The sequence below is a fragment of the Gopherus evgoodei genome, chromosome 2 (assembly GCF_007399415.2).
Source record: "Gopherus evgoodei ecotype Sinaloan lineage chromosome 2, rGopEvg1_v1.p, whole genome shotgun sequence".
Taxonomy (NCBI): Eukaryota; Metazoa; Chordata; order Testudines; family Testudinidae; genus Gopherus; species Gopherus evgoodei.
Window position 1 is genome coordinate 112,373,301 of NC_044323.1, and position 20,933 is coordinate 112,394,233.

Below are 20,933 nucleotides of genomic sequence, written 5' to 3' on the forward strand. Positions count from 1 at the left end.
GATGGATAGCTGAAGTGAAGACCAGGGGGTGAATCCAACTCCCACTGAAGTAAATAAGAGAGTGTTTCTGGTGACTGGGCCCTTGAGTAACTGTTCCCAGGGTTGGGCTCCTTGTATTTCTGTTATCTTGCTTGATACTGATGACACAATCCAGAATTTCTGACATCACATTTTCTTCCCCAGTGATAAAGCTCTGAACTAAGAAATCACACTGTGGTACTTACTGAATAAATTAGTGCAGCTTCTTAGATAAGCCAAGATGATTTTTTATAAACAGATTCATTTTAAGTTCCAATTGGGAAAGAAAATACTGAAAAACTACACAATTTAAATGGGTTTAAGTCAAATGTAATTTTTACAGTTTACTAGATTAATGTAATGAACCAGTCATGCAATGTACCAGAAATCAAAATGGTTACATTAACTTAGTTTTCACTGTTCAACTTGCAAATAGTCATACAAAACAAACCCATAAATAAAATAAACCCTAAAAAAATTTCTTTACAGTGCCAATGTTAAGTTTAAAAAAAAATCAAATCTCTTAAAAACCAAAATAACCTTTAAAATTAGTTTACTTAAAATGCAGTTGTACTCTGAAATTAATTCCGTTAAAATGACATAACATTCTATGTTCATTGTCTCTTGCTGATTTCCATATCAAGTGTACTCGGTTTCTGAACAAGTGGATGGTTTTTTCTAACTGCAAACCTAGCCTGGATCTGAAAGCCAAGCTGGGTCCTTTCTCTCTCCCTCACCATCTCCTTTAAAAGACTCTGCAGGATAAACTATGTTCTCAGTGACAGCTGTGCAATGCCATTATCTTCATATCATGGCCAAGGTGATCTACATACTGCCTCAGCTGCCTTCAATGGGTTTGCACAGTTATAATTAATTGGCAACCAATAAAAAATTCTGCTGTATAAATATCTTCTGTGTGTTCCATTCTATGCATCTGATGAAGTGGGTTTTAGCCCATGGAAGCTTACGCTCAAATAAATGTGTTAGTCTCTAAGGTGCCACAAGTACTCCTGTTCTTTTTACACATTTGAATAGAATCCTACTTCCTCTTTCTGAGCTGTGTTGGCGCTGCAGGTTTAACAGCTGTATAACATAGTAAAACTTTATTTTTGTCACTTAAGTCAGCAGATACAATTCTGAATACACACAGGAAGCCAGGGCCGGCTCTAGTAATTTTGCCGCCCCAAGCACGGCGGGCACGCCACAGGGGGCGCTCTGCCGCTCGCCGGTCCCGAGGCTCCGGTGGACCTCCCGCAGGCGTGCCTGCGGATGCTCCACCGGAGCCGCGGGACCAGCGGACCCTCCGCAGGGACGCTTGCAGGAGGTCCACCGGAGCTGCCTGCTGCCCTCCCGGCAACCGGCAGAGCGCCCCCCATGGCGTGCCACCCCAAGCACGCGCTTGGCATGCTGGAGCCTGGAGCCAGCCCTGCAGGAAGCAGATCTGCTGCTTAAGAAAGTATCGTCTCTCCATAGGTACTCTTTACAGAAGAACTACATCTTAAATATAATAATTCATACTGAAATCTGTTGCTGAATTACTATCACAAAACTTGTTCAAATTTAAGATTGGTTTCTGAGCAGTTGGACGACACTTTCATAACTAAATCACACTGAGATCTGAAAACCAGGCAAATTTTGACTGGTTTTGTTTGCTGTAACAAGTCCCATACTCTAGTCACAAACATTGAAAGAGAGCCTAGTCTGAATATTCAGTACTCTCAAGCCCACTCCTCATGTTTTTCTGGAGAGGATGGTGGAATTTTTTATTTCATCTGAAACCATGTAAGATGGAAGAGGGGTTGATTTCAGACTGGACACAGGCAAATCTGGATAGATGAAGCTGACTTCTGTGCCACATGACATGAATTCCAAAATCAAAGCTCAGGGTTAAGTGAGTCCACGTGATCCGAAACAAGCAAAAAGGCAGAGGTCTCGGCCGTTTCAAGAGACAGCAAGATTAAAAGGTGTGACCTGTGAGGTCCTATTGTCCTCACCTCCACAGAGAAACCTCCAATATATTCTTCTATTAGTAGAGACATCACACCATGCTTCCCCACCCATCCCCACTCACTCTTGCATTCACATGCACACTGTGCCTTGAGACTCTCAGCAGATTAGCCACAACTCTATTCCTTGATGCACTTTCCTTACAGACACCCTGACCATTCATTCTACCCCCTTTCAGATACCAGTCCCCACGTCATTTCATTCCCCGGCATCATACACCAGTATTACCATTTCCTTCTCTCTGTGCTTGAATTCTTCCTCTTACACACTTCCCACCATTCACACTGTCTTGGGACTCTGGTAGAAAGCCAGAATGCTCCTTTTAGTACCCTCATGAGTAAGATCAGCCTTTTCTTCAGACCCATCACAAGATTCAGTTGAAATAATGTAAGTAGGAATTTGAAGAATCCAATTAAAAAAATTAATCAGATCCTGAAATTGTCTTGGATTCTTAATTTACAGCTTTGTAGCTGCCACTCTGTGTTTGGGGGGAAATATTTCCAAATTTATCCCAGCAGAGAGTTTAAAAGCCAAATCAATAAAATTCTGTGTTACAGGATAGGGCTAGCTGTCACAGGGTGACACTAGCCTTTTAAGATGGAGCAGGGCCAGCATGCCTGTGGCTGGACAACTGACGCCAGCTGAGCTTTAAAAAAGAGGGCTTAGAAAGAGATCCGCTCCCAGTGAGGAGGAGCTGAATGAGTCAGGCTGAGAGCCTGGAAAGGTTCAGACTGAAGGGCTGTGGGGCTATCACTGGGAACAGGGAGCTTTGGAGAGCTAGGATAGCCAATGCTAGCTGGGAGTGAAGGCAAACGGAACCTAAGTACTAAAGTCAGAGAAAGCCCTGATAACTGTAGCCCTGGGCAAACTGCCGTGACAGAATACACTCATGTATTCACACCCTGCACACTACTGTAATAATCTTTTGCACAAAATATGCCTTGCAAGATAGCATTTGAAAACTCATAATCTGCTGGTCAGTAATGTCCTGGTGAAATATGTGTGGTAATATTGTATGTGAAGTTACAAGGTTCCCCTCTATGATGTTATTAACCCATGTTTCAAACCCCACAGCCCTGCCCAGGCAGAAGTCAGATCTGTCCTAAACAAAGGAAGGAATGTATGCTTGCCTTAACTTGCATCTAAGCAGTAAACAGTCATCACGCGGGGATGGGAAACAAAGGAAGTTCAAACAGGTGGAAAAAAAACCCAGCAGGGAATATCCTTCCACACAGCCTCTTTGTCTCCTGGGTCTCAGCTGGAAACATTTTTCAAGAAGGGAACTGAAACTATAAAAAGGAGGGGCAAACACCCCAAGGCACCTCTCACTCTCTTTCTGCTCATCACATTCACTGTACTTGAAAAGACAAAGGAAGCAGCCATTGGACTCTGGGGGAGTAGTCCAGACCCGAGAGTTTGGTTAGTAATCTGCTGGAGCAAGTGGTGAGAAACTCTGCTCTACATTTAATATAGTTCGTTAAGTTAGGCATTAGTAAATGTTTCATCTTTATTTTTCTTGTAACCATATCTGACTTTTATGCCTCTACTTAAAATTGCACTTAAAATCTCTCTCTTTGTAGTTAATAAACTTGTTTTACTGTTTTATCTAATTTAGTGTGTTCAATTTGAAATGTCTGGGTAACTCCAGTTGGGGTAACAAGTTGTGTGCATATTACTTCCTTAAAGAAATAACAGACTTAATATATTTTTATTGTCCAGGAGAGAGCTGCGCAGTACACGACAAACAGTTTGTGGGGAAGATCTTGGACTGTGGGTGTGTTGGGGTCACCCTGCAGCATAACCAAGTCTCGTAAGAGCCAAAGCGTGGCTGACTGGCTGCACCACACAGACATAGCTGGGAATGACTTACATACTGGAGGCTACAGCAGTAAGGCATTGTAAAGGGCACCCCAGGTTACAGGGCAGGAGTGACACAGCTACTTATTAGTCTAGATTGTGCTCTGGTATGTAACAGTTGCATAACTATGTTTTTGTTGATTTGACCTAAGTTGGGACAATAAAACTGTATAAAAGAGTCTGTGGGCTGGGCAGTGAATTCTTAGCAAGCTGGGAAGAAGACCTCACTTGTTACAGTGGCCTTTCAAGGGGAGTAGGACACAATTCCACCTGTGCTAGTTATTCTCTGACTCTTGGGTTTGGGTATGGAGCAGTGGGGTTGGGTCAACTGACCAAGCATCGTATGATGGTAGCCTCAGGGCAGTGCTTCCCATAAGGAACAGTCTGCTCAGAGAAATCTGCAGGGAGTCCACAATCTCTAAAACACTCCAGTTGGATGGAATTGGTAGGTTGGTACCAAGATCCGGCATGTAAAAGACAAGTAGTGCCCTTTTCTGTTCCAGCAGAGCAAGCTTGTCAAAAGTGGTGCTCCACTGAGTCTCATTTCGAATCAGAGAAGTAACAGCCAGGACTAATTCTCTTTTTGTGTTGTGAGTTTGGAGATAGTGGAAGAGGAATGCTCTAACTGGCTGACCAACTGGAACCAAGTTGACTGTGACCAATTTGTCCAGTGAAGGTTGTTCTAACAATTCAACTAATTCACAAAGTGTCCACAAATCAAATTTAGATACACAAATCGGTATATTTAAATCCTTATCTACCATAGCACCATTGTCTCCACGTGCCAGGTGAATACTGTTTTTGCTGGTTGGGCAATTAACAAACATGTTCCCAAGTGCCCCTGAGATAGTGGTTCCAGTACATGTGCTGTTGAAAGCCTCCTAATGAAGTACATACGAAGCGTAAAGTAACCCTCCCTCAACTCCTGCACACCTTTCCAGGGTCCTGTGGTGCACTTGTTCACCTGATAAAATTTTCAGTGTAGCAGAGAGTCTGGGGCCAGAGTTGCTCCAAAGGCACAAGGCCTCTGAGCACATGGCTTGGGCATCCCACAGAACTGCAAAGTATATACGCTTATTTATCAGGGATACAAACTCTGACCCTATAATGGGTCAGGTGAGAAAGAACTCTGCCAGGAAGATTTGCTGCCTCAGAGCCCTCTTCCATAGGCTTTTGAGTGGGATGGAAAGATCTGAGTCTGGAGCAGCAACAGCTCCATTCAGCTGGCAGAGCAGCAAACTGATGGATGTAATCAACATCTCATTGGCAATGTTGTTAATTCATAAACATTATATCATTCCAACTTCCTGCATGGTTGGTATGCATTTAATGATGCATTAATTTCTTACAAAAATGGCCCCATTTTCAGAAACAAATCAGTTTAAGGGTTTTTCTACACACATACTATGTACATCTTTAACTATACCATTTTGAAACAGGCATAGTTAAAGCAGTAAAACCTCCTAATGTGGATGCAGTTATACTGACAGAAAGGTGTTTATATCACTATAGCCTTGTCCCACAAAACAGGGGTAGTACCAATTTAACTCTTTGGGTAAACAATCACACCCTTAACCAAATTAGGAGAAAAAAAACTGTGTGTAGACCAGGCTTAAGTAAAGTGGGGAAAAAATTACACGATCCCTAGGAACACCCACTGTATGTCGTACATAGAAAACCATCTTTGTTTTTAAAGTCAATGTCAGGATAAAATACCTGCAGGGTAAACTTGGAGACTATATTATGCTGTGCATGTGGAAACAGTTTGCAAGCTATACTTACTTCTAATTGATTTTGAAACAAAATCAAAATCCTGTTGACACATTTTTCTGTACTTTAGGGGGAAAATTAGCAATCACAAGGGTTGGAATAGTAAATATTGTAACAGAAACTTCACAGAAGCCATGCTGCATTTTTTTGTTCAACTGCTTGCATGAACTGACTGACTGTAAATTTAGATAGGCTGAGGCTTAACCCTCTCAGAGCTGGTTATAAATATTTAGTATAATGTGAATTATTCCTGATTTTTTGCCATTTGCACATGTTCAGTAGAGGTGTGACAGTGACTTGATGATTCCATCTGCATTGATCACGTTCCAGCCTCTAGCAATTTCTTGCAATTGCTTTTCCTTACGCTGGGGGGAGGCTGTAGAGCTGGACACTGGACCAGAGGGCAGGGAGACTGTCTGTCCTGTGCTCTTAATGCTTTTCCTGCTCGTGCCCAGATACCATGAAGAAGAAAGCTGCTTGATTCAAATTAAAAGGAGTGAGGAGAAAAGTGGGAACCAGACACATGGACCGGCTGGGGGCACAGAAGAAGAGGAGGATAGAAAGGGCTATGCCTGTGACAATATATAAATAATAATAACGAAATATATCATCCTGTGCCAAGCATCTAACTCGATGACTAATCTAGTGGTTGTTCAGTTATGGAATTCAAATTAATTGCCAGACCCTGTAACCAAGCATTCAGCAGCAGAGACAGAAAATTCTGAATCCTGATTAATTTGCATCAACTGTGAAATTTGAGAATAGAAAGTATGCTCTTCATTGAGAAAACCTGAAATGCAATAGCTCCCCTTCTTTGATGCTCTGTTTCCTTGCCTGTGAAAAATGTCATGCCAGAGTAATTACTGAAATTCTGTTACATTTAATAGACTTACTATTTGGAACTCCAGAAACAATATCTTTGTTGTCGGGAACAATTACTCCATAATTAGAGTGGTGATGGTGATGCCGATGGTGGTGGTGGTGATGCCTTCCAGACATTTTTGTGGTAAATGGTGCTCCACCATTTTCTTCAGTGTTGAACTGATGAAGGTCAGTGTTGTTTAAGGGGTAGCTGTGAAACAAATTCAATTCAAATTAGAATCTTTTAAAGTGACAAAGCAATTATGCTTTTTGGGAATTTAAACTGCTTTTCTTGGACAAGGTCGAGTTTTCAAGAAGGTTCTTTAATTTTTGTAAGCTAAGTACTCCACTCATTTAAGATTAATTCATTTCAATTTAACTGGGGAAAAAAAACAAAAACCTGGCACATAGTCTAACCTAACGCTTTGCACCAATGGGAGGCATGCACAGCAAGATGGTAAGATTTTCATTTGTGAATTATTTTCTGCTTTAAATGCAAATGTTGCTTCCCTAAAAAAATATGACATGACTCCAATTTAAGTGATATGTGGTCTGGAACTTGAATCTAAGGAAACATCAAAACCCCTCATATGGAGATTTGTATTTTCATTTGTGGTAGGAGAATGCCCAGGTCACACCACAGCAATTCATCCTCAGTGTGGTTTGACTTACTGAGAGAATCCAGAGAATGAGATCAGAGTAATTTCACACTACTGAGGTTGAATGAGCCTCTGGGCAAAATGGTGAAAATGCTCTTTGGAAAAGTGAGACACATATTGGAAATAATAAAATTCTGAAAAAAAGTATCCTTAGTTGAGCATTTACTTGTGCCAACAATGAAATCACATTTGTACTGGTAAATAAAGTACAAATACATTTTGTACATATAAATATTTCTGTAAGAGAATAACAGCATGCAACAATTGTGCATGCAGAAATGACGACCAGGTTGAGATCCTAGTAAAACTTTGTCCTTAATTCAGATACTAACATACACTTTCTTCAATAATTGTATAGGTACTATATAAAGTTATTACTTGAAATGGCTAAGGTAGATGTTGATTGCTTCTTAATTCCAGCAACCAAAAAACAGTAAATGCTTTATACCACCTATGCAGATTAGTGCAAATAAAATGGAATATTATAAGTTTTTAAATAGTTGAAAAAGTATTCTGTATCATTTTATAAATGTACTAATATTCAAAATCGTAGCAGTTTTTGGAACACTAAACTGAAAAAGAAGAGAATATCCAGCCTATTTAGAACATATGAAGAGATACCATTTATCCACCTGCTGGCAGCTTACAACTAAAGAGAGAAAAACTGGAAAACATGCAGTAAAGACAAACTGAAGAATTAGAAGGAAAAATAAGCAGACTATTTCCAACCAGACTGTATACTATGTAGAAAAAAATTTTGTTCACTGCAAACTGTCCGTCCTCCCAAAGAAATATTAACCAGTCATTTGCCAACAAACATTGTATTATTTCAAAAGCTGTATCAAAGTGCATAACTTTGTACCTCTCCAATAATGATGGCCTTCTCAATACACTTTTCTAACTGTATGGGAGGCTCTGGCTGGTCGTAACTGACCAGCACTTCAATGTCAAAAGTTGGTTCATTAGGGAGGAAGTGGACCGCTGCACGTTTAAGGACAGTTGGAAGCCTCTTCTCACAAAGCAAGACATTGGAATGGATTGCCAGTAATGGCACCATAGTTACCCCCCTTTTCTTAAGTGACCAGGATAAATATGGCTCAGATCTACAAGTGGTAGGTCTTGAGAAGCCCAGAAGATGAGAAATATTATCCTTACAAACCAAATGCAAACAGTAGATGACAAGCCATCTGGAGCCTGTAGTTCTCAAATTCTAAAAGTTTGGAGAAAATAACCTGACACTAGTCAACTGAAGGAAATTCTTATGGGACAAATCAGTCCAGGATAATGAGACTGCACACTAAATGAGAGTTCATCTAGACAATCTTTTTTAGGTGTCTAAGATTGAGGACAATTAACTTTTTTTGTCTTATGTTATAGCTCTTCTGAACATACAAATGAATGTTCTGTAGAAAAGATCAGATTCCAGGTGACTTATCTGCCATCCTTTATATAATTCAACTGTTTCAAGACACACAGATCACCATTAAACCAGAATATGGTAAAGGATCATAGAGCTGAGGATCCCCTTTAAAAAATGATAATAGCTGCAGGTGAGCAGATAGACACTGGTTGAAAGAGGCAACCCAGTTGTCCATCAACATCAATGAGACCATAAAACTTCATAAATCAAGTCTCAGAGGTTGATATGGATGTGAAATAGCTGCCATATTGAAATGGAGGAAATTATTTGAGTATCTTAATCAGCTTTGCAATCAGATTGAGCATATCCCTAGCTCTGTGGAAATATTTCTTGACTATCTGGGTAAAGGACTCAACCTTACAGGTAAAACCCAGGGAAGTCCATCATGTCAAGGAAGTAAAGAGTTAGCTCAACAAAGATTATGTTCATGTGAATGTTGAAGTCCCTATGGGCAGTGAACTATAAGGAATCCAACAGCAGCGCAAACACCAGCTCAGCAACCTGAGATGTGAAATCCCTCATTTAACGTGGTGGTCACTCTTCACAAAAGAACTATAAATTTCTATCCTTCTTCAGGGTCAAAAGTGACTGACAGATATTCGAACTCACCCTCATGGCTGGTTCCCTGTGTCCATTTGAAGGATAGGACAATAATCACAACCCGCCCTCACCCCTATATGAGGTTCTGTGGGAGTTCATCATGAAACTGGTGAGTCAGAGAACAACTACGGCTGCAGCTTCTGACCTAGTGAACTGGCCTTACACATGACAGACTTGGAATTACCCAATCCAAAATCTCAAGCCTGAGGAATCCAGATTACCCATTCCATGTAACCAACAGTGTTTCATTTAAAGGCATTTGGAAGTCTTAATATTACATTTCCAACACACATAAAGGCAAAACTTCTAGAAGTACAGACCTTGAACTCCACCTCTCCATGGTTTGGTGTACTCTAGCATAGGTACCTCATTGGGTCTTCTCTGTTCTTCATGCTCTTTATTTTAACCCAGAGAATTGAAACATTATCTTTCTCTACTCTTCTGCTCAATGACTTCTCCGCTTTCCTTTCCCTCTCTCTCCTGGATATATCTTGCCTGTTTGAACTGACATTGCATTATGTTTTTCCCCCAGCAATGTAATGCCAACCAAAACAAAGTTTTGATCACATAAGACCTCTAGTTTTTCCATTGTTATAGACACCTAGTTGTTTGTATGAGTAAACTTCCGTATTTTCTCATATTTCTTTTGACCTTCCTAGTATGCCAAAATTCCACCTTGATTTTAATGTCTTAAAAGATAATTTTGCTACCCTACATCCTTTCCTCATATTGCATCTTTCTTTGATGCTCTGCCTATTTACCTTTCTGCAACTTTTCCCTTTGCTGTAACACTCCACCTGTTCTCCTACTTTAGTGTCTTCCTGACAAGCCCTACTAGCTTATTACGTAATAGATTACTTGAACATTGAGAAAAGAAGTAGTGCAATACTGCCCGCATTCTAAAAGAGAAAGACTAACGCTTCATTCTAAATCAGTTCATTGCCAACTCCTGGGCCACCAGCTGACCCGCATTATTCTACTAGCTGCATTTTCCACAAAGCTGGTAGAAGTCTAAACTTCAGATACGTAGCCCTTGACCTCAAAACTATTTTAATCTTACCAAAAAAGGGAGCATACAAACAAAGTGGTAGGACAGATGATACAATACACATTTTTCAACTTCTTCGCCCCTTTCATTTACCCCATTTCCATTGCTACTTCTAAAGCCTAGCACTGTATCAAACATTACTTATAACATGTGGCTTATTCAATTAAAACTTTTATATTTTCCTGCCATCCAGCCCTCCCCCTTCACTGTCTTATCATCACTTCACAACATCATTGCCTCCATCCTCACACAGAGCAAACCTTAGCTTCTGACCTGTCTTTCCATCCCATCCTCCCAGCAATCATCTCCGTTCAACTGGGAAATTCTCCCACCGTCCTACTGAGGATTTCACAAGAATGGCCTTAGTCAATATCACAGAGATGGGCTGTGAAGGCTCCCTTTCACCCATGGTGTCTGTTGCAGTCTAGGTGCTTCCCAGGGGCCTAATGCAGTAATTGGGAGGTGATTGGTGGGCCTCTGCCTCCATGTGGTTTTGAGGACTCTGGTAATCCAGTGTCTTAGAGCAGTTCCCTGTGTTGTGCTCTAGCAGTGAGTGAGGGAAGGGATGTATGGACTACTCTGGCCATGGGAATGCTAGTACATTCAGTGGGTCTAGGTTGTCACTGCCCCCCCTCCCCCCAACTGGTGGATGGTGATTAATAAATAAAGGCTTCTAGATTGGGGAGTGATATTTTGTTTGACTTTCAACAAGTGTCACACCTGTATCCATTTCTGTAAGAGCGTTCCCTCCGAACTAAGCACTGTAACCTCTTCATATTTAAAAAGGCTTAGCATTTCAAATGTGTGTCTACACTGCTCCCTCCATCCTCCCATCCAAAGCCTGCAGAATGCCTTATTTGGCGATTTGCAGCTTGCTGATGTCTTTCTACAGCATCAGGTCTACACAGTATTCTTTGAACTAAATGTGCTGGGAATCCCCTGCCACTCATCTAGCTCTATTAGGAGATATCTCACCTATCACTTTGTCAAAATAATACCTTTCAAAACTCAAGAAGAGTTTTAACTGTGCTCCCTAAGGATGGTGAGTGCTGGTATAAGCATACCTGTTTGACTGTTTGAGGAGGTTTTCAAAAAAGCACTAATGGGAGTTAGGCATAAATGGAAGTCAATCTCCCTTTGACTTTCAGTAGGTCTTGGGGCTTAACTTTCACTTGTGTCTTAAATCTCCCTCTTAACCTCCAAGGTACCATGTGGTTCATTACAATAGGTCATTTCACCCAGGGTTGGTGCATGCAAAGAGAGTTGCTGCATGGCCCTGTAGGCTCTCATGAGATATATATGATAACAGTGGAGATCAAATTGTGTCCCAACATAATGGAATATCTCCCTGGGTTGTGAAAGAGAGACCTTTAAATGATTCACCTTTATTTCCTATTCAAGTGCTGCAACATTTCTGTCATTTAGAAATTTTAATTTTCTTTACTGTCTTGGGTTAAAAGCAACCTTAAAACATACAGTAAAATCACTTGTGGTCATTTTCTCTGCTAACACATTTAAAAAATTTCAATTTTCAATCTTCTCATCTTCTCCCAAAATTTCATGAAAAGCTCAAAACCTTTAATTTTAGTTAAGGTTTGTAACTTTCTTTAACCCTGTAAAGCACCCGATACGTGCAACGTGTTACTATAGACTGTAAAGCTCAGAATGTGACACTAAGTGTGCACGAGAATAGCTATAAGGCAAACAAACATTTATGCTTTCTTTGTGGATAGGAATGAGGAGAGAGTGAACCTGGTTTGTGAAAATACTGGCTAACTACCACATCTGGTACATGCGCTGGAGCAGATTATCTGGAAAGGGCTTTACTGCATGCAAACAATATAACAAAAGGGATGGTCATAGAGCAGATGGGAGATAAACAGGGAGAAAGAAAGTGCATCACAAGGCCTACATGCTTGGTGGTGTGGTGTAGATGAAGGTATGAAAACTCTACTATATGCATCCATACTAGGAAAATTACGAAATCATATTGCAGGTGCGAAGCAACTGAAGATGGTCCAGAGGAGCCCATTTCATTCCTAAAGACACCTCTAGAGGGTACATGACTAAGTGGACTTTAACTAGGAAGATATTTCTAGGACCATACATAGGAATGATTAGCTCTTCCGATGAGCTACCCTTACACAAGTTTAAAACCAGAAGTAAAACCAGAAGTAAAACCAAGTTTACTTACACAAGTTTAAAACCAGAATGAAGATGTGCTGAAATTATTGTTGAGTCACTCTAAGTTTTGATCAGGTGTTTCTAAATCCAGGATCATAAAAGGGTTGGGGATCCTCTCTCAGAGGCATAAGGAACCAGGGAGGCAAAAACCTAAAGGCCCTACAGGGAAATCCAAGACACAGTCAAGCGAAGGTTGAAGTTTATATAACAACTGTGTTAGATCAGCATTTCCTACTGCCAACTGTATTCAATGGCTGCTCCTTTCAGTTCTTCAGGGGGACATGACTGAGCAACAAAACATTTTGTTGGCAAAAATGTGGCTTTTAAATATAATCACTTTTTTTTTTAACTACTCTTCAAATTACTTAAACTTTTTTTAGCAAGTGACTAAAATTTTTAAAAAGTGCTCCTTTTCTGGACTGTTCTTCTAGTAAGTCAAAAATTAGCTTTAAAATAAAAATAAAAATGGGGAGATTTTTTAGAACAGTAGCTCAAAGCTTCAGACTAACAAATAGGAAAAACAAAATGCAAAAAATACAGAAAAAAGACTGTACGAAGTATGGCAAGGTCAAAAAAGCCTAACAAATTTGGGAACGAAAATATGGTTGACAAGGCCAATGTAGTTTTGAGACTGTTTCTGAATGATCTCTTGGTAGGATTATCACCTCAACCTTCTTTCTTTAAAAGGTAAGGGGGTCCTTCTAATCTCTCGGTGAATAAATCATTCAGTGAAGTGGTTCTTCAACAGTGGTCCACAGAACAATCCTTGGTGGTCTGCAAAGTGCTTGCAGGTCACATGCTGCTTGGAAGAACCATTATTAGTGAGACTTCTGTCTTTGAGAGAAAGCGTCTATTGAGACAACTCAAACAGCAAATCACTAAGGGAAGATGAACTGTCACCACAAAGGTGTGCTGCAGGGAGCAGCAGGTTGCTCAGAGTTGAGAGAACTAATGTACTTCAAACACAACCAAAAGGAAAGGATGTGCAGCTGGTCAGATAGCTAGGAGAGCAGAAGCATTCTCCACATGTCTGCTCTAGAAGTGCGGCCCTCTGAAGTCCTTTAGAACAGTGGTTCTTAACCTGGGGTCCATGCACCCCCCTGGGGGGGTGCGAGATGCCCTTTTGAGGGTGCAAGACATGCCAGATTTTTTTTAGACGGTAAATCATCAAAAACACAAATTAAGCACAGGCACATAAGTACAACTACTTTGTTTCATCAAACCTATCTATTTATTAACATTATACATTTTTTAATGATTACTGTAATATACAAATATATATCTAGGTTTAAAGAACTGACCTACTTCAATGATTTTTTATAAGGGGTGCGAGAACATATTTTGAGAACCAAAGGGGTGCAGGCTGCAGTAAAGGTTAAGAACCACTGCTTTAGAACATACATTGTCAACTTGATTTTGATCAGTGTGAACATATGATAACAGATTTGAAAAAAAGATTCTCTCTCTCAAACAACGCGGTGCTGAGTATCTTCAAATGCTACTAACTCCAAATGGTTGAATTAACACTGTATTTTTAATTATAAAGTATTTACCAGATCTCTGAATTGGGATGGAGAAAAAAATCTGAAGAGAATTACACACTGTAAATTAATATAAAAGTTTGTTAATGCAGCTCTATTTACATTTTCTATGTACTAGTATTTATTCAGTGATAAGTACGCTAGGTGTTTTCAGGCAGGTATGATGAGATCCTTGCCCTGAAGAGCTTAAAAACCACATTCAGAAATATCCCAGGGCTAGCTGTTAAGGAACAATTTGTTTTATTTGAAAGAACTATCAAGGGTCAGACTTCAAAAACTGGACTGCAAAGGTGTGCCAGTAACTGATATGGGATTTGGCCTGCAGAACCTTTATTACAGGGGATGAGCCATGTGAAGGAAGGAACCCAGCTTGACTCTCAGAACCCAGGTTAGGTGTTGTTTGTTTGTTTTTGGGGGTGGGGGGGAAGAGAACAGGTCAGGCAGAAAGAAAAACTTAGCACACGATATGGAAATCTTTCAGAAACATTCAATATGGAAGCCCACAATGTCCATCACTTTTCAGAATACAATGGCACTTGAGAGAACAATGGGAGCTGCTGGGCTCTGAGCTCTTTTGAAAACCTGGCTCCTTGCAATTGTTGTCTCTCTCAGAATTTGACTGCTTTTCAGTGTATCTCTAGGGATGGGAATGCAACAAACAATATACACTGATGGAGAGGTATATTTGTTCTGTCCCTTTCCTCAACCCTGTGTCTGGCCTTGGCTACACTCACACTTTACAGCGCTGCAACCGGGGTGTGAAAAAACACCCCCCTGAGCGCTGCAATATACAGCGCTGTAAAGCGTCAGTGTAATCAGGGCAGCAGCGCTGGGAGCGCGGCTCCCAGCGCTGCACGCTACACCCGTAAGGGATGTGGTTTACATGCAGCGCTGGGAGAGCTCTCTCCCAGCGCTGCCGCTCTGACTACACTCACACTTCAGCGCTTTGAAATTCCAAATGTAGCCATACCCTCTATCTTCTCTATTTAAACTGTAAACTAAGTCACTAAAGGGACAGGGACTATGTGTTTCTATGTTTGTACAGTGGCATAATGGGCCCCCCTCTCCTTCTTGGTTGGCCCCTAGGTACTACCATTATAATCACGAAAAATAAAAATGGAGTTGTATTTTTCAAGTGCAGCCATTTCACTCTTAAAACAGAAATAAATGTGATGCAAACATGCTATTTACACAAAAGAACTTCTGAGTTCCAGCAATCCCAAGCTGTCATCCTTATGATGTGGAACAAGTGCAGTGAACACGTGGGCAAGTTCCTACATCTAACCAGCAAAGCTAGCTCAGGTTAACCTCTCGAAGTGAGGTTCTTTGGTTGCTATTGTTTTATGGCAGAAGCAAGTATTCCAGCATGTCCTGGCCTTTGAAGAATCCACACAGACACTTACCAAAAAAAAAAAAAGGGGGGGGGGGAGGGAGAGCAATTTTCTGTTTCCTGGCTAACCGTCAAGCACTAATGGTGCTGCAGCAATAGCAGTAACCCATACATATTGCTCTCCTCAGCTCCCCACTTTATAAAGCAAAAGGAAAACACACTACTCTGCACTGTTCTTGCAGCCTGATCCAAAGCCCATCAACGTAGTCTTCCCATGGACTTTGAATTAGGTCCTCAGTAAGCCTGTGCTGCAGTGGTCTTTATTCAAGCCAAGTGGTTGCTGGGGGAATAGCACTGACCTGGCTTCCTGCTGGATCAAGGACATGAAACTTCTGAAGAACTCTTATTTAAAAACAAAAAAAACTCCTCACAAAAAAAAACCCCAAAACAAAAAGAAATGCAGAGCGAAGTCAGCCTGCCTCTCCCCACTGCTGGGAAACTCTCCCACACACCCTTATTATGTTTTTTTACCCCACTTGGGAGTCCATATGCCGAAAATCAAGTCATATGAACATCTTCATTTTTCCTGTCTGTCAGCTTACTACTTGGCACCAGTGGTTACATTTACTGAATTATTTGCAAGCTCTTATACTACTATTTCTACAAGATGGAAGAGAGCTCTTCAGGTGCACTGGTTTAGGATGTGAAAGACAAAAGACATGTTACAACTTACCTGTCATACTAGATGCTCCACCTAATTCTATAGCCTTTGTGCAAGCCATCCTTGAACCTGATAAGTCTGCATTTCGGCCCACTGATACATGTTTTGGCAGAACTCAATTATTTCTGTCAGAGTGAACACCCCACACTGACAGCTGTGCAATTGCATTACATGATATAGCCCTTACATTTTTAGTCTGCACTTCAGCTGCCAAAGTGATTCATGATTAAGTAATTGAAAAGAGAAAACTCACAGATTAAGTAATCCATAGTAAGAAGGATTAATTCAAAGGGATGCCACCTTCCCCATTACTAGAACCTGTTTCTACAGCCCAGTCTCAGGGCCAGCCCAATATTCTGATGTTGCAATGGGACACAAACCTGGTCCGAGTCACAGACCTGGCATTACAACACCTCCAGGAGTCCCTGGTGTAGGAGGGATGTCCGTGCAAGAGGGAGACTGGAATTTTTTTTTTGTCTAGTAATTGCTGCATTACAAAATAGGCTGCACTGAATTGTGCTGGGACTGAACTGGTCAGATATCCCTCAGTACTGGGGGAGATGGGGGAGGGAGGAACACAGAAAGATGGCATAAAGACACCTTAGCCCCAGTCCCTCTTGAAAACACCAACTGGTGCTCCAGCACATCTGAGAATCTCTCCACTATATACTAGAACATGAGTCAATGTAATTTTGGATTCCTGGTGTGATGTCTATTCATCAAATAGCATCTCTAATTTGCAGAAAAGACAGTTTTGTCACCATTTGTGATCATGCAATTTCTAATTCTTGAAAGAGACAAGGTAGGTGAGGTAATATATTTTATTGGACCAACTTCAGTTAGTGGACAAAACAGGCTCTCTCTTCTTCAGATCTTACTGGGGTATGAGAGAGAGAAGGTATTTTAATGGACCAACTTGGACCTGAAGAAGAGTTTTGTGAAGCTCGGAAACTTGTCTCTTCCACCAATGGAAATTGGTCCAATAAAACATAATACTTCACCTACCTTGTCTCTCTCATTTCCTGGGACCTACATAGCTACAACATTTCTAATTCTTGTGGGATCAGGAGAGGATAAGTCTTCAAAAAGTTTTTCTAAAAAGTACTTACAACTAATACAAAGGAAATCACAATTTTTTAAATTAAACTTTTAAAAATTAGGATGAAGAACATTTTCAGAAATAAAACATACAGTACATGGGCATCCTGGAAAACTTGCTTTGTTAGCATTCAATAGGTGGTGGCATCTGTTTATTTAGGACAACTGGAAAGATTTCAAAAGTAACTTTTGTATATATAGAACTATTGTGTATTTTACTATTTGGAATAAAACTGAGAACTACTTTAAATAAATAACCGGTGGCTTTCTCATGGGAAATCCTGGCAGGAAACCTATACAACATGACATAAAAACATTTATTTCAATAGACAATGGACCTAAATTATTTTATGAAATGTAATGGAAAACTATGATATCAAAAGAGGTTTCCTACAGTGGACTGCAAATGGGATCCAGTCTGAAATTCTCACAGGAAGAGATTTTCGAAAGTAATTTTTAAACTAAAGGAGTTACCTTTAGCAGCCAGATTCACCAAACATTTTCAGAAGACTAAGCAATAGAATTTTGCTTTGAAACATGAAGGTTTCTGCCTTGCTAAGAAGTGAAAGTGGTGAGTTGCATTTCGAGCATTCAAAGGTTGGTATCACGGATTAGCTAACCATACTTTCCAAATAGTAGGGGTGCCTATTTTAGAAAAAACAACCCCCAAAGTGAACTTGAAATTAAAATACATATTCAAAAGGTAGAGTCTCTTCCTAGTTCACTGTGGTGGCAGAAGTCAGAGCAGCATCACTGGAGAGAAAGGTTAAATGCAAAATGTCAGACTTTGGGCTTGTCTTCACTACGGGGATAAGTCGACCTAAGTTATGCTACTCCAGCTATGTGAATAATGTAACTGGAGTTAATGTAGCTTAGGTCAACTTACCCCAGTATCTTCATGGTGCTGAATCGATGGGAGATGCTCTCCAGTCAACTTCCCTTACTCTTCTTGGAGAGCTGGAGTACTGGGGTCGAACGGAGAGTGCTCTGCTGTTGATTTTGCAGGTCTTCACTAGACCTGCTAAATCGATCCCTGCTGCATCAATTGCAGCAGCGTCAATCTCTCTGTACTGGAGACCATACCTTTACCTTTTTAGTCCTCCCCAAAGGAAACAACTGTGGATGGAGCAAAGGGGAGCAGGAGACGACCTGCTCCTATTGCTTGCAATACCAACCATCCGTACCCTTGAATCTCACTGCTGTTATAGGTATTCAGGACCACTGAGTAGTGAGGGGTGGGCATGCCACTAAAAAAAGTAGCTAAGAGTATCTGAGGTGCATCTATAGAGAAGGCATAAGATAAGTGCTTTCCCATTTGGTACCAGGCATGAAAATTGCTATATACAAATAATCATAAAGGGCAAAATTCACCCTTATGCAGAGATCTAGCACAAGGCTTATGCACCACTTAAATCTTCAACATAGGGCTAACGTGGCACTTTTAGGCAAGATCTTTCGCTCTAAATGTCTTCAGCTCCCTATACAACAACAACAAATACTGCACAGAAAAGCAATACTGAGTATAAACAATATTTATAGAAATCAAATGAAGTTCCATAACAAAATCATGAATCATGAAGTGATGAATACTCAGTAGAAGACTATACATATTATATTGACACTTTCACATTGCAGTGCACTGTACATTCAAGTATTTCCAGTGGATTCCAATGAAAATCTTGGGCTTGAATTATCACTGGGTTACTCCAATATTACACTATTGTAGCAACAGCGTGACCCGAGCATAAAACTGGATTAACACAGTGGTGTATCATTCCCCTAACTTCTCCAAAAATTGCATTACTCTTTTAAAACAGATTAATAATAATATATCCAAAACAAAACCAGAAGCTTGAGAATGTTTATTTGTACTTAGCACATACAAGGAAGATCAAAACAAATATTAATGATAGCATTTGTAAACAAATATACTTTACAAAGTTATATACTATCAAATTTGCTCTGAAAAATGCAGGGTTATCCCTATTTACAAATGGATATTTATTAAAATCAAGTTAAAAAACTACCAGTTTAAGATATCCCAAATATAAAGATATTACCTATTCCAGCAAACTTCAAAAGATCAGTTGTAATGCCAAATTAATAAGAAAATATGAATAAAGATGGCACTACGACTTTCTGAGTAAAATATAGGCAAGTGATCAAAATACCAGTCACGCCTATGTAAGGGCCTGAGTTTGTAAAGTGTACATCCAACTTCGCAGAAGTCTAACATCTTTTTTATTTAATCAGGACCCCCATTTCCCCTTCCCTCAAGTACTACATTGATTACAAGCTACCTCTTGAATCACCCTCTTGGAGAAAAATTTTCACAAGGTAGTTTTATGTTTCCTCATGGTTTACATTCACAATTTCATTTAAAAACAAACAAAACAAAACAAAAAACAGAAGAGACAGCAGCACCCATTATTAAGGCATTATTATTATTATTTTTTTTAACATTCCTTGTGTTCATAGCAGCAAATACTACCTTTAGGCATAGTATGCAATTTCTCATTGGTTTAATCAGTAAATCTGAGTAGTAATAGAGTAATCTATTAAGTTTAAAATTAGTGTTTTCCCTATACTTGTGTTTAAAGTTATATAAACACCTGTAATTTTATTTTGTGGGGAAAAAAAAAACAACTTTGATTATGTCAACAGGATCCCTTTATCACTGGACATTTAAGTCATTTTTAATTACAAAAGTGAGTTTTGATTCTGTTTTTCATTTGTTTCACATCTCCTGTTCTTGTATCAGTTAAGAAACTAAATTTCTGATCCTTTATTTTTTAATTGGGTTCATAAATTAAACAAGCTGATAAAATAATTAGATGTAGTGTGTAATATTTTAAAGAAACATGCCCAGAGTCACACAAAAATACAATAAATTTAACAATTTACAAAAATTTCAGAACTTGAGCCACAGTGAACTCTGACCAGTTTTCACAAAACTTATCAGATTTTTACAAAAATATTGAAAATATTTCTTTCAAGATTGTCTAGGAACACTAGCTAAAGAACAAGATGGCCCTACAGATTAAGAAACACACTTTTTACACAATATACTTTTAACATGATGCAAAGACAGACAATGCTTATGGAATGTAATGATCATCTAAGATGATAGGTGAAATTAGGATGACTCAGTTTCTCAAAGTGTTGTCATGAGTTTATCTTGGTACACCATACTTTGGATTCCTCCTAAATTCTTCTGGTTCTGATCCTGGATATAATGTAAATTGCGGTCATCTCCACTTGTGGTTGGTTTCCAATATGGTCTGTCATCATGGTAGGGTGGCCTGTACCATTTGCACAGTTATTGGTTAGTGAGAGGTGGAAGTAAATTTTACAACTATGAATGATATACAGTAATATGAGTTTATCAGATAGGCTCTAAAATGTACATGAAAAATGATGGAGAGTGAACAGCCATGGAAGGGAGTGGTGGATAGAACCATGGGCTTGATGTAAAGTCCACTGAAGCCACTAGGAGTCTTTCCATTGCCTTCAATGTGCTTTGCATTAGATCATGTGCACAGCACTTTTAGAATCTTTTCTTTCAAATGTTAAAAATAAAAATATTCATGCTTGAAAGCCACTGAATTTCCAGGGGAAAAAATTTAACTGCAGCAAGGCTAAGTGGCTTTGCCAAATGAGCAATAAATGCAGAATCATGCAAAAAAGTTGAGCTAATGGAAGTACTATTTCCCAAAGGCTTAAAAATTAAAAACACAGTAACATTAATGAAGCAATCAATCATGCACCCACAAATACTGCCATTTGCTCAACTCTGACACATCCACCTTGTTAAACCCA

General features: G+C 39.8%; 1 protein-coding gene across 3 annotated transcripts in view; it reads right to left on the bottom strand.

Annotated features, from left to right (window-relative positions):
- EPB41L4B (erythrocyte membrane protein band 4.1 like 4B) overlaps window positions 1-20,933 on the bottom strand; it is a 287,983-nt gene that overhangs the window by 105,037 nt on the left and 162,013 nt on the right. For 2 of the 3 annotated variants that reach the window (XM_030551497.1, XM_030551496.1), the window contains exon 16: window positions 6,546-6,724. In XM_030551497.1, coding sequence (XP_030407357.1) covers window positions 6,546-6,724 — 179 coding nt within the window. Of the gene's footprint in view, window positions 1-6,545; window positions 6,725-18,759; window positions 20,417-20,933 lie in introns of those variants that run through there. The other variant, XM_030551498.1, reaches the window with a different exon arrangement.